The 15,000-nt window shown below is 36.7% G+C and overlaps 1 protein-coding gene across 1 annotated transcript in view; it reads right to left on the bottom strand.

Annotated features, from left to right (window-relative positions):
- LOC123513672 (GTP-binding protein Rhes-like) overlaps positions 1-15,000 on the bottom strand; it is a 35,060-nt gene that overhangs the window by 13,351 nt on the left and 6,709 nt on the right. The window contains exon 2 of the mRNA XM_045271011.1: positions 10,713-10,870. Coding sequence (XP_045126946.1) covers positions 10,713-10,870 — 158 coding nt within the window. The remainder of the gene's footprint in view (positions 1-10,712; positions 10,871-15,000) is intronic.

Raw genomic sequence — 15,000 nt, 5'->3', positions numbered from 1 at the left:
AAAAAAAAAAAAAGAAAAAAATATTAAACCGGAGAAATCACTAATCAAATACGTCTTGAAAATATAAAAATAAATCAAATAAATAGAAATAAAGGAAATAAGGAAAGGAAAAAAAATATATACATCTGTAGTAAATAAATGAAATAAGTGAATAAGGAAACAAAAACAAGAGAAAGAAGGAAAGGTAAAAAAAAAAAAAATCAAACGTGTCTCTGAAAAAAAAGAAGGAAAAGAAAAAAAGGAAAAGCAGAACGTATTGTGAAGGAGAACAGAAATATTGTAAAGTTTTCAATACTGTCGTAAAAATGAAGCAAAATCCCGTGTCTGCTAAAGGAGAGAGAGAGAGAGAGAGAGAGAGAGAGAGAGAGAGAGAGAGAGAGAGAGAGAGAGAGAGAGGAGGGAAATATTGGAAAAGAGACAAGGAGACACAAAAGACAAGACAGTTCATTTTAAAAGTCACAAAATTGAAATGAAAGAAAAAAAAAGTTTGTAAAATGAAGTGAAAGAAATAATAAAAAGAAAATAAAGAAAAAATAAATACAAGAGAACATATTTTCATTTTTCACTCACACAAAAAGAATAAAATAAATGAAAAAAATAAAAACATAATGAATAAAAAAGTTAGAAATATGAAAACAAGAATAGATTCTCAAATATGAAAACAAATCAATAAAGGAAGAAACACACACACAAAAAAAAAAAACATTAAAGAATCGAATATTTTTTCCACATATGAGTGTTTATAATCTTCTCAAGCACTGTGCCTCTCAAATCCTGTATAATAAGGTATCCAGTCCTCTATTAACAGTCTACATGTCCTCTTCCCAGTAGTCTTTAAGATCCTCCTTTGAATAGCATTGGATCCCTCTTATACCACTATCCTTTCATGGAACACCTTTACCTCATTTCCTCTAAGTGCTTGTTTTTCTCCCTTTCCCTCTTATCATCATCATATCCAACTTCACTTTTATTCTCTAGTTCTGATTCTCCCGTATACCTTTCCCCTTATCCTTCGTTTCCTATTTTCCCTCTCCTCTTTCCTTTCTTCCATCTTCCCTTTGCTTCTTATACATTTCTTCTTCCACCATTGTTTCCTCTCTGTCCATTACAAATTCTCTAGTTCTGATTCTCCCGTATACCTTTCCCCTTATCCTTCGTTTTCTATTTTCCCTCTCCTTTTTCCTTTCTTCCATCTTCCTTTTGCATCTTATACATTTCTACGTCCACCATTCTTTCCCCTCTGTCTGTTATAAATTCGAGTTTTTTTTCTCAGCTTTTTTCCCCTTTTTCCCCTTCTCCTATCCTTCCTCCCTCTGTTCCCCTCAGTTTCTCTCCCCTCACTCCCTTCACTTCTTATATTTGTTAGCATTCTCCTCTCCTTATTCTTCCTCCCACTGTTCCCCTCTGTTTCTCTCCCCTCATTCCCTTCAACTCTTATTAATGTTAGCTCTCCCCTCTACTTATCCTTCCTCCCTCTTTTTCCCTCTATTGCTCTCCCGTCATTCCCTTCAGCTCTTGGAAATGTTAGTTATCCTCTTTATTTTTCCCTTTTTCCCCACTTCTAACTACCCTCTTCTTCCTCCTCATCCTCTCGCGCACCCACACCCCTCACTCCTGGACATGTATCGCCCCTCATGTCTCATTATCAGATCCTCCTTCCCCTCATCATTATTCATATCACTCTCCCCTCTCATCATAGATACATAATTCTAATTAAGATAGAACCCCTCTCATCTCGTCTCAGTTATGGAGGTCCTTTGGATTAAGATTAGAACCACTTCCACCTCGTCTCACGTATAGAACCCCTTTGATTGAGATTATAAGTCTATTTTTCTCATTCTAGTTAGAGGATTGATTTGTATTTTAAGATTAGTACCCTTTATATCTTTCATTCCAGGTATAGAGTCCCTTTTTATTAGAACAGAACTCCTTTAAGATAGAACCCCTCTCATTCTATTACGAGCATAAAAAATGTACTTCAGACAAAAATAACTTCTCGTGAACCAAACCAGATTGAACATTTGTAAGATTAGATGTAACACGATGATTTTAAGAGACCTTAGCATAATGGAACCTATCTAAAAAATAACCTTACAAAATTCAACCTTTTTCGGAAGTCCCACATGGCAGAACCTTTATACAAACCCTAAAACAGAAACTTTTGCAGAATTTCCAGTAGACTTTGAACAAAACCTCTGAACTTTACACCCTGATGGACGCAGAGCCTTTTCGAGCCCCTGCTACACGAGATGGAACCTTCCTCTTTAAAGAACCACATACAAAAGTGAATTTGCAGTAATCCTATTTTGGAACCCCCAAAGGAGATAGCTTTCGCCTCTGACATTTGGTAGAAACGAACACACACACACACACATACACACACACACACACACACACACACACACACACACACACACACACACACACACACACACACACACACACACACACACACACACACACACACACACACACGAATAATCAAAGGTATAATGAACATGCGTACGTGAGTAAAAGGAAATATAAAAAACTACGGAAGGAAAAAGATGAGTCAATATAAATAAATTGTTGAATAAAGAAAGGAAACAGAGAAAAAATTAACCCCTTCAGTATTGGAACACATTTCAACCTCGATTTGTGTGCGATTAGACCATTTTATTGACATTAGGAAGGGTCTATGGAAGGCAGAAAATTAATGGCCAGAGTCCTTTACTATCTCAATCCTCCTGTGAGTTTCTGAAGCTGTGCAAAGTCACCAAATAGTCAGCAGGATGAATATGGAAACGCGTCATGGTACTGAAAAGGTTAAAGAAGGAGCGAGGTAGGAGAATTGGAAGGAGATAAAGGAAGAGGATAAGCAAAAGATGGATAAGATTACATACACGTGCTTGAATGAATAATAAATAGAGGTGACTTGATAAATACAGAATGAAAAAAATAGAGAGCGAACAAAGGAATGAGGAAAAATAAAAGAAAGAAAAGAATGAATGGAAGAAAAACAGGAAATAGGAAAAGAATATACAAACATGCAGGAAAGCACACACACACACCAAAAAAAAAAAAAAAAAGAAAGATAATGAAGGGGAAGAAGAAAAATGCAAGTAAAAAGAACAATAAATAAAAGAAAAAGAAGACAAGATAAAAATGCAAATGAATAAAAAAATAGAAAAGAAATAGAAGGGGAAGAAGAAAATGCAAATAGAAAAAAAACAGTAATGAGAAAATGAGTCAGACAAGATAATCGCCGTAAAATCATTCTCTTTCATTTACTCAAAGAATTTCCTTGTACAATCAAACGCAAATAAGAAAATAATAAGAAACAAAAAAGAAAACCAGCAACTTTCTACCTCCAAACCCTCTCTTCCTCTCTCCCTCTCCCTCTCTCTCCCTCTCCCTCTCGCTCCCTCTCACCTTTAATTAAGAACACCCTCTTAAATATGAACGATAGCGAGGGAAAGAGTCAAACCGGAATTTAAGAATTAGTGAAGAAAATAATAAGGCAAATTATGAACATCTTTTTCACCTTCAGACTACAAAAATATAGGAATTTGTAATGACAGATTATATTTTGAACTTATGAACCGTAAAAGGAAATGAGCTGTAGATTAAAGAAAGAAAAATACTAGTTTGTTGTTTAGGGATTAACGAAAGATTAATTATGGACATCTATCTCACCTCTAGATAAAATAATGTAGGGATTTTTGATGGCAGGTTGTATTATTAGTCCTTTCTAATCCAAATAAAAATCGTCTTGTCACACCCAAAAATCAAGGTTAAAAATGCGTTCCAGTACTGAAGGGATTAAAAAATACAGAAGCAGGCAGGGAGTTCTAAAGTTTGTCATGTATTTCACCTCTAGATTAAAAATGTAGGAAATTATTATGATGGCTTGTGTTTTAATCTCTTCAGTAGCAGGACGCGTTTCTATGTTTATCCTGTTTATTTTTTTGGTGATTTTTTACAACTTCAGATAATTATGTTGGGATTAGAATAGTGAAGACTCTAGCCATTAGTTTTCTGACCTCCATAGACCCTTTCTAATCTAAATAAAATTGTCTAATCACACCCAAAACTCATAGCAAAAAAGGCGTTGCAGTACTGAAGGGTTTAAATAAGTTAAGTCACAGATAGACGGAAATACAGAAGCAGGCAGGGAGTTCCAGATCACCTCTAGATAAAAAATGTAGGTAATTATTATGATAGCTTGTGTTCTTTATCTCTTCAGTAGCAGGAGGCGTTTATTATCTGGTAATTTTGTACAGCTTCATATACTTATGTTGGGATTAGAATAGCGAAGACTCTAGCCATCAATATTTTGACCTCCATAGACCCTTCTTAATCTAAACAAAATCATCCAATCACACCCAAATGCGCTCCAATACTAAAGAAAGTAAGTTCAAATCACAGGCAGATGGAAATACAGAAGCAGACAGGGAGTTCCAGAGTTTGCCGTGTATTTCACCTGTAGATTAAAAATGTAGGGATTTATCATGATGGCTTGTGTTCTTAATCTCCTCAGTACCAGAACGCGTTTTTAATGTTCATTGTGGTTACTATTTGTTGATTTCCTACAGCGCCAGAAACATATATTGGGATTTGAATAGTAAAGATTGTAGCCACTATTCTTTTGACATCCATAGTCCTTTCTTAATGCAAGTGAAATCGTCTCATCACATTAAAAATCAAAGTAAAAATGCGTCTCAGTATCGAAAGGGGGTTAAATTTGTCGATCGTAATAGAAAACATAACGATAAAACAAAGAGAAAAAAAATATCGGAGTTTTCTTTAGGGATTAGGAAAAAATAAATACTGATAAAAAGATGAACATTTTATCTGTGGTTGTAATTATTATGGAGAGGATTATGTTATTGTCATTTTTGTGCATTAGGGAAAGAGACCAAGGTGAAAATGTAGGTAATTATTATTGTTGTTGTTTTGTTTTTAAATGTTAGGGGGAGACCAGGCGAGAGAGAGAGAGAGAGAGAGAGAGAGAGAGAGAGAGAGAGAGAGAGAGAGAGAGAGAGAGAGAGAAACCTCCTCCTGATGTCATTCCCCTCGTAAAAAAAAAAAAAACTAGGAGGTCGATGACTAAACCTACTTATTTTCTTTATGCTTTTATGCTCTTTACAGAATAACAACAATAATAATAATAGTAAAAATAATAATAATAATAATAATAATAATAACAATAATAACAATAATAATAATAACAATAATAATAATAAAAGCTTTGAAATACCTAACTAAATCCATCTCCACTTTTACTGTGAATGATGTGCTTCCGAATTATTCTCTAAAAAAATTTGAAAGCCATAGAAATGAATAGCCTGTTTGCTCGTCGCTCCAGTGATGCAGACAGGCGTGGTAGAGACATACTAAGACAGGTGTGATAGAAATACAGGGTAACGATAGACAGGTATGAGAAAGAATGTTAAAGATGAGCGTGTGATAGAGATACTAGCTAACGACAGGTGTGATAGACATACAAGACAGACAGGTGTGAAAAAGATGAAGGTGTGGCACAGATGCAAGTTAACGACAGGTGTGGCAGAGATGCAAATGAACAACAGGTGTGATAGAGACGAAGGAATATACTGTCAGTGGTTTCTTTGTTACTTGTGGTCTAAACTTGGGCTGTATTTTTCTATGAAGCTTGAAGGAAAGTCATTCGTGTTTAGGAATTGCTGTTATTGTTATCATTACTATTGTTATTGTTATTACTGCTCTCCATCATCATCAACATCATCTTCTTCTTTTTTTTTCTTCTTCTTCTTCTTCTTCTTCTTCTTTCTTCTTTTTTTTCTTTAATTTTACATTATTTATTCATGTTTTTTTTTGCCTGTTAAGATTATAAAGGAATATCATCATCATTATCATCATCATCTTCTTCTTCTTCTTCTTCTTCTTCTTCTTCTTCTTCTTCTTTTCCTCTTCCTTTATTCTTCTTTTTCTTTCATTTTATGTTATTAATTTGTTTTTTCACCTGTTAAGGTTATAAAGGAATAGCGTCATCATCATCATCTTTATCATCATCATCATCATCATCATCATCATCATCATCTTCTTCTTTTTCTTCGTCTTTAGTTTCATCTCATGTATTTATCTTTTTTTTTCACTTGTTACTAAGGTTAAATAGCATCTTCTTCTTCTTCTTCTTCTTCTTCTTCTTCTTCTTCTTCTTCTTCTTTTTATATTATCTTATCTATTTTATCTTTTTTCACCTGCTGGTAAAGTAAAACAGCAATAGCATTATCCTTTTCTCTTCTTCTTCTTCTTCTTCTTCTTATTATTATTATTATTATTCATCTTCGTCTTTTTCTTCTTGTCCTTTTATTTCATCATATTCATTTACCTTTATTTCACCTGTATGTAAAAGTTATATAGCACCAATAAGTGCAGCGCAGGTGACCCATAATGCCGCTGGTGATGTGTTCTCAAATTAACATTAAACTTACATTACATTATTCCATTAATCTGAAGGCTAAGCGTTGGTGTCGAGGAGTTCAGCATTTTTCACCTGTCACTCATATTATACATTACGTTGTCAAGTGTAATTCAGGTGACCCCTTTAGCTGTGTGCGATGTGTAATGCTCCAAGCCTCCACATCACTTCATCAAGCTCAGGCTGAGTCATTGCTGCCAGGGAGTTACTAACCTTTCACGCTGCTCAGTGCTATGACGCGTTTTCATTTTCATTCTACTTACTATTTGGCGATTTTATACAGCTTCAAAAACTTATGTGTGGGATTCAAACAGTGAAGACTCTGGCCCTTAATCCTCTGACCTCCATAGACCGTTCCTAATACAAATAAAATCGTCTAATCATACCCAAAAATCAAGGTAAAAATGTGTTTCAGTAATGATGATTAAAACAGTGAAGACTCTGGCCATTAATCCTCTGACCTCTATAGACCGTTCCTAATGCAAATGAAATCGTGTTATTATACCCAAAAATCAAGGTAAAAATGCGTCTCAGTAATGAAAAGGTTAAAGTAATGTTAATAAATTGGGTAATAAAGATTTGTGATGTAGAAGCAAGCATGTAAAGTAAGTGATTTAGTTTAATAGTCTTTATAATCTTGCTGGAAAAACGGTGATTAATTTTGATGTATCTAGGTCACAAGGTTATCTTTTTTTAACGTTTTAACACTTGAAACACTGAGAGCAGTTATTGATGGCGGGGATAACACAATACATTCAAGTTTAGATGAAATATTACGGCCATTCCCTTGACTGAGCACGAACTTCCCCGGCAGAGAGAAGCAAAGTGTGAGTGAACAGTAAATGAACCAAAAAGGGAATAAAATAACGCAGGAACCTTTTTCTCTTCGTCTTTATCTCTTATTGTTCTTTTATTTTCTTTATTTTCATTTATATTCCTGTTTTTTTTATTTCTCACTTTTTTTTTTTTGTGTGGTTAAATATAGAAAAATAACACACGAACCTCTTCTCTTCCTCTTTATCTCTTATTCTTTTTCTTTTTTTGTCTTTTCGTTTATATTCCTCTGTTTTATTTTTTATTTCTTCTCACTTTTTTCTTTTTTTTTCCGGGGGGGCGGGTGGTTAAATATAGATACATTATGAAGACGCAACATTAACATAAGAGCCTTTAATGGAATAACAAAGTAGCTTCCAAATTTTACACGTGATTATTAAGGACAAGTAAAAAGACTGATATTACAAAAGTCAGTATTTTCTGTTTTTTATTTATTTATTTATCTTATTTCATTTTATTTGATCTATTTATCTTATTTATTTATTTTTTTTTTGTCTCGGATCTATTTGCTTTATTCCTGCTTCCCTTGGTTATGAAGACGCATTAAGGGCCTCTAGTTACAGTCCAGTACAAAGTGTCGTGAGAGTTGCTGGTCATTGTGAGGAGGAAATTAACCCCTTCAGTACTGAGACTCATTTTTACCATGAGTTTGGATACGATTAGACGATTTTACTCACATTAGAAAGGGTTTATGGAGGTCAGAAGATTGATGGTTAGAATCTTCACTATTTTAATCGCCATATAAGTTTCTGAATCTGTATAAAATCACTAAATAGTAAGCAGAATGAATAGGAAAACTTAGTATTTCTTGTCTTCATCTCAAATTTGTGGCCTCTTTACTGCTGTTATCCTGGGTTATGAAGAAGCAGTGTTGATCTAAGAGCCTGAGGTGCAAAAAATAATGATCTAAAAACGTTGAAAGTAATTACGGAAAGGAAGTAAAAGGGTCAGCATTGCCAGCTCAGTATTTTCTTGTCCTCTTGTCAACTTTATGGCTTCTTTGCTTCTGTTGTCCTGGATTCAACATCACAAACTTTTCTTATTCCATTTCTTCAACAACTCGTAAGGGTGAGTGTCTCTTGCAGGTTGTTAGAGGAGAGGGGAAGGACATACTTGATAATCTCACTCGTAATTCTTTTTATTCTCTACTGACAAACTCTGCACACTTTTCTCCTTCTTCCACTTATTCAATACCTCGCAAAGGTGAGTGTCCTTTGCAGGTTGTTAGTGGAGGGGAAAATAATGCATCGTTGATCATCTGACTCTTAATTCTTTGTACCCTCCACTGAAGGAAAAACTCATGAACCTTATTAAATAAACACAAACACACACAAAAAGAAATAAGCGAAACTGTTAAAGGTTCAATAATCTGGGAAAGACTTGAAGTAACGGGTCCAAAAAGAGATTAAAGAGAGAGAGAGAGAGAGAGAGAGAGAGAGAGAGAGAGAGAGAGAGAGAGAGAGAGAGAGAGAGAGAGAGAGAGAGAGAGAGAGAGAGAGAGAGAGAGAACTGGTTAATGAATAGAATACTTAAAGACTGGAATGGACTCAGACATCACGTTCTTTATAACAACTTCAAAAAACAAGCTAACTTCACGGATATGTGTAGATGAGATGTGGGTGCAGCCGGACATGGCTTTACACAAGACTGCCACGTGTTCACCTGTGACTTATTGTAGCTTCCCCTGCGTTCTTTTTTTCATGTAAGAGGGGAATACGAGTCAAGGGCAGCAAAAGAACACCATGATTAACCCCTTCAATACCGAGACACATTTTTTCCTTGAGATTTGTGTACGATTAGCTATCTTTACATTAGAAGGGGTCCATGGAGGTCAGAAGATTAATGGCTACAGTCTCCACTTTTTCAATCCCCCACATAAGTTTCTGTAGCTGTATAAAATCATCAAATAGTAAGCAGAATGAATATGGAAACGCGTCATGGTACTCAGGGATCAAAACAAGCCCACTGAGTCCACAGTTTAAACATGCATCAGTCTTAAGCTTTCTCGCTAATCAAACACAGGTGGAAAGGAAAGGTAATCAGAACAAGTGCACATTTTACCTGTCCTACCTGGAACGCATGTTTTGTGCGGGAACTGCCACGTGTAGATTGAAGATTTCCTGGAGTTTCATTGAAGATTTTACTATTTCATCACTATTATTCGCTAATTAAACCCTTGAGTACCATGACGCGTTTCCATACTCCTTCTGCTCGTTATTTGGTGATTTTATACAGCTTCGGAGACTTACGTGGAGATTAGAATAGTGAAGACTGTGGCCATTAATCTTCTGAACTCCATAGACCCTTCTTAATGTCAGTAAAATGGTCTTATCGTACACAAATCTCAAGGTAAAAAATGTGTCCAGGTATTGAAGGGGTTAAACACGAATGACAACCTTAAGCCCAAGAGTTCCTGTAGATCCTCGTTATGTTCCTAAAGTTGGACACGAGTCTTAATTAGTTATGAAACTCGGGAAACTCGTCCAGATGTCTCTTGGAGTTTGTCGATGATATTCAGAAACACCTTGCTCTCTCACCTAGATAATTTTTCAAGGCCAGAGAAACAAGAAGCCGGGTTTTCAAGACAGTTTCTCCTTATGATAAACTAGAAATCTTGCCAATCTATCACCAGAACCATCAAAATACTCCTAAAAACACGACTGTCTTCAACTGGAGCCTTTGAAAATAATAATGGTGAGTGGTGAAAGAGCAAAGCATTTCAGAATACTGGCCAGTGTCTCATGTTCTTACAAGTTTGACACACGGAACATTGTTACTTTTGAACCGAACACAAGTAAACTGGTAGGTCAACATTATAGGTATGTCTTTCAGTGTCCCTCGTTTTGTCACCGTGCATCACTTGTTTGTCAATTAAACACAGGTAAACGCGTGAAGTTAAGCGAAGTTAGTTTAGGTTAGATTGGGTTAAGTCAGGTAATGTTATGCTAAGTTAGATTAGATTTGGTTAAGTTAGGTTATTTCACATTGTTAGATTAGGTTATTAGGTTAGGTTAGGTTAAATTAGGTTAATCAAAGTTAGACTAAGTTAGGTTAAGATAGAGTAGATTAGGTAAAGTTAAATTAGGTTAGGATAAATTTGAATAAGTTAGGTTAACCCTTTCTGTACCATGACGCGTTTCCATATTCATTCTACTTATTATTTTGGCGATTCTACACAGAGACACATTCAGACACATTAAGAGACATATATTTGGATTAGAATAGTGAAGACTCTGGCCATTAATCTTCTTATCTCCATAGACCCTTCCTAATGCAAATTAAATCGTCTAATCATATCCAAAAATCAAGGCAAACATGCGTCTCAGTATTGAAAGGGTTAAGTTTAGTTACGGTAAAGTAGGTTAGGTTAGGTCGAGTTTGATTAGGTTAATTTATGTGAATCATCAGGTAATCTATGTGGGTGCACGAGTCTTACCTGTGAGGAAGGAGAGCCTGCGCATGGCTGGGAAAGGATGGTTGCCTGACGTGTCGAGGATGTCCAGCTGGTACACGTCCCCGCGGATCCTGTACAGTTTGCGGTGGAAGTCCTCAATGGTGGGCGTGTAGGACTCATCAAACTTGTTATTCAGGAACCTGTGGGCGGGACATGGGCGTGAGAGTGCGTGATGACAGTCAGAAAAGAAACTAAATCCAAAAGAATATGGTGGTGGTGGTGGTGGTGGTGGTGGTGGTGGTGGCATCTGTCTATCTATCTATCCCTCCATCTGTCTAACTAAGAAGGAATATGGCTAGATCCACGAGAGTCAAGTCTGAAGTAGGAAGCATCTATCTATTTAATTTGTCCATCCATTTATCAATCTGTTTAACCACTTCTATGATACAATGACGCGTTTCCACATTCATTCTGCTTACTATTTGGTGATTTTATACAGCTTCAGAAAGTTATGTGAGGATTGAAATAGTGAAGACTGTGGCCATTAACATTCTGACCTCCAGAGAGCCTTCCTAATATCAATAAAATGATCTAATCGTACACAAATCTCAAGTTAAAAATGGATCCCAGTATTGAAGGAGTTAAGAAGAATTATGTCTAGATCAACGAGAGTCAAGTCTGAAGGAGGAACATCTATCTATTTATCTATCTATCAATTAATCAATCTGTCTAACTGAAAGGGAATATTGCTAGATCCACGGCAGATAGCGACAGACTCAGGCGTGTGGTGCATGTTCGCAGAGACGCAGGACTGACTGAAGGAAGGCGAGGCAAAAGAAAAAGAAGAAAAAAGACGAAAGAAAAGTGAAAGATTATATTAGCCGCAGAAAGAAGAGGGGAACACTATAGTCGAGGAGATAGAAGAAAAAATGAAAAAAAAAAGTGAATGATTGTATTCTAGGCGATGATATTATAGGCGAGGAGACAGAAGAAAAAAATTAAAAAGTGAATGAATATATTAACCGTACATTGAAGAAAAGAACATTACAGACGAAGAGGCAGAAAATAAATAAAAGGTGAAAGAATATATGAACTGTACATGGAGCAAAGGAACATTATAGGTGAGGAGACATAAGAAAAGAATGAAAGAAAAGTGAAAGATTAGGTTAACCATAGAGAGAAAAGAAACACTATAAGGAAGATGCAAAAGAAAGAGAAGGAAAGAAAGAGAAATAAAAGATAGAGAGAAGAGGACATTATAGACAAGGAGACAGAAGGAAAAGGACGAAAAAAGTGATATATTACTCTAACCAAACAGAAGAAAAAAAATGACAGACGAAAAGACAAGAAAAAAAGACAAAAAAAAGTGACAGATTACATATAAACTTTATAAAGAAAAGGAGGACAGTAGAGAGAGAGAGAGAGAGAGAGAGAGAGAGAGAGAGAGAGAGAGAGAAAACATAATACTGAGGAAGCAAAAAGAACACTGAAGCAGATTACATTAACAGGAGGACAGTATAAAAAGACGCCTGGTATTGAGGAAACACAAAGAACACTGAAACACTTCCTGACAACAGAATAAAAACGGGAAAGAAACAGAAAACAGAAAACCAACATTGTGAGGAGGAGGAACTTAAGCAGTGTTTCCATTTCAGAGGTAACACTCCAGACACACAACTCAAAGGCGGGAAAGTGAAAGGCATTTATTCTGAAACGCTTTGCTCTTTCATCACGGCTGCTTTTCATTTTCAAAGGCTGCCTGAGATGATTAGCAGGGTTCTCAAGGCAATTTTTTCAGTTCATATAGCAGAAATCTGGTTAATTAGTCACTGGAACATTAAAAACATCCTTCTAAACTCGTGTCACATCAACTAAATCCTTTTAAGGTAGTGAGAGAAACGGTTTGCTCTTTCATCGCGGCTGCTTCATTTTCAAAGGCCGCCTGAGATGATTAGCAGGGTTCTCAAAGCAATTTCTTCAGTTCATATAGCAGAAATCTGGTTAATTAGTCACTAGAACGTTAAAACACTCTTGTAAACTCATGTCACATCAACTAGAGCCTTTTAATGTAGGGAGAAAAACGGTCTGCTCTCTCACCATGACTATTTTCAAAGGCAACTGAGATGATTGATTGGTTCTTAGTGCAGTTTCTTGTTGATAATGCAGAAATCTTGGTTATCAGTCACTTGAAGCTTTAAAAACACTCATGAAAACCCGTGTCATATCAACTAGAGCCTCTTAAAGTATCTAGAGAAAAAAACGGTCTGCTCTCTCACCATGACTATTTTCAAAGGCAACTGAGGTGATTGGCAGGGTTCTCAGCGCAGTTTCTTGTTGATCTTGCAAGTCAGTCACTTGAACCTTAAAAAAAAATCCTTGAAAACCCGTGTCACATGAACTAGTCTTGTAAAGTAGAGGGAAAAACGCTCAACTCATTCACCACGACTATCTTCAAAGGGCAACTGAGATAACTAAGCATTTTCTTGATAATAATGCAGAAATCTTGCTAATCAGTCACTAAAATCTTGAAAACATCCTTAAAAACACACCTTAAAATCTGTGTCACATTAACTGCAGCCTTGTAAGAGTAGGAAAGATGAGGAAAAAAGAGAGAAAAAAAAACGTGTTTGACTAAAAAAAAGGCTGAAATCAAGGCAAACATATGACAAACTGGAAGTGTGACTGGTGAAGCGGATGTTTTTTGGCTAAGTTTGCGTTCACGTGGAGAAGTGGAGGCGGTGGAAGATGGCCAACCGGTGGAGGAGGTGGAGAGTGGATCAGGGAGGCACGTCATTGGTGGAACAGTATAGGCAGATGCGAGGACGTTTGTGATTGGCTGTCGATTGGTGGGGGAAAGATGGGGATTGGTGCGTGAGTTGCCGGTGGACAGTCTCTCTCTCTCTCTCTCTCTCTCTCTCTCTCTCTCTCTCTCTCTCTCTAAAATGCCTTTGATATACTACCTCTCTCTTCTTTACTTCTTCCTCTTTTACTTCTCTTTCTATTTCTGTTCCTTTATTTCCTGCTTTTCCTCTTCCTTTTCCTCCTCCTCCTCCTCCTCTTCCTCCGACTCATTCTCTTCTTCCTCATCCTCCTGTACCTCAATTCTTTTTTTTTTCTGCCTTTCTCATCTTCCTGTTCCCATTTCTCCTCTTCCTCTCGTTTCTCTATTGCTGATGCGCTAAAAATTCCAGAAATCTCCTTCTTTTCCTCTTTCTCTAGTAAAATTATTGCCGCCTGGTTTTTCCTTTGTGTTCTTTTGTGTTCCTCTTCCTCCTCCAAGAAGTGCTGTTGCTATCAGTTCCTTCCTTTGTATTCCTTTGTGTTTTTCCTCATCGTTCTCCAAGTAATGTTATTGCTGTTTGTTCTTCCTTTATATTCCTTTGTATTCCTCTTCCTCCTCTTCTTTTAAGTAGAGTTATTGCTGTTTGTTCTTTCCTTTGTATTCCTTTGTATTCCTCCTCTAAGTAAGGTTATTGCTGTCTCTTGTTCTTTCCTTTGTATTCCTTTGTATTCATCTTTCTCCTCCTCCAAGTAAAGTTATTGCTGTCCCTTTTTCCTTTGTATTCCTTTGTATTCCTCCAGGTAAGATTATTGCTGTCTGTTCCTTCCCTTGTATTCCTTTCTTCCTTCCTAGCTCCTCTTCTTCCTTCTTTCGGTATTGTATGAATATTTTCTGATAGAATACTTAGGCACGTATTCTGACACACTTCTGCGCCGTACCTCCATTATTTCAACAGGCTCTACTTGATGCTACGATGGTTCTTAAGCGTGTTTATCCCTTTTAAGTGACAGATTAACAAAGATTCCTATACTAGCAACATGTGGAAACGCTGCTAATCATCTCTGTGGCCTTTGAAAACAGTCGCGGTGAGAGAGAGAGAGAGAGAGAGGGAGAGAGAAGTGTTCCTCTATGCGAGTTGTATTGTTGAGTCCAAGATTTTAGTGGATGGTTAGTTAGTAGAATGGGGGTGGAGTAGGAACGGTATGAGTGCAAACTATTGGAAAAGTGGGGAGGTGGATTCACGGAGGGAGACGCAAGGGATAGGTGCTACTGGAGGAGAAAAAGGAAAAGGAAGAGGAAGAGGAAGAGGAGGAGAGTGGAATAAAAAAAACGTGTAGGAGGAATTATTAGAAGTAGAGACGGAAGTAGAGGAATAACGGAGTGGAGAAGTGGAATTTGAGTGTAGGAACTGGAGGAGGAGGAGGAGGAGGAGAAGAAAGAGGAATATGAAGAGGAGGAAGAGGAGGATGGAATCAAAAACGTGTAGGAGTTACTAGAAGAAGTGGAGATGGAAGCAGAGGAATAATGGAGCTGAGAAGTGGAGTTTGA

The sequence above is a fragment of the Portunus trituberculatus genome, chromosome 36 (assembly GCF_017591435.1).
Source record: "Portunus trituberculatus isolate SZX2019 chromosome 36, ASM1759143v1, whole genome shotgun sequence".
NCBI classification, from domain to species: domain Eukaryota; kingdom Metazoa; phylum Arthropoda; class Malacostraca; order Decapoda; family Portunidae; genus Portunus; species Portunus trituberculatus.
The sequence above is the reverse complement of the archived record's forward strand: the minus strand, read 5'-3'. Positions and strand labels throughout refer to the sequence as shown.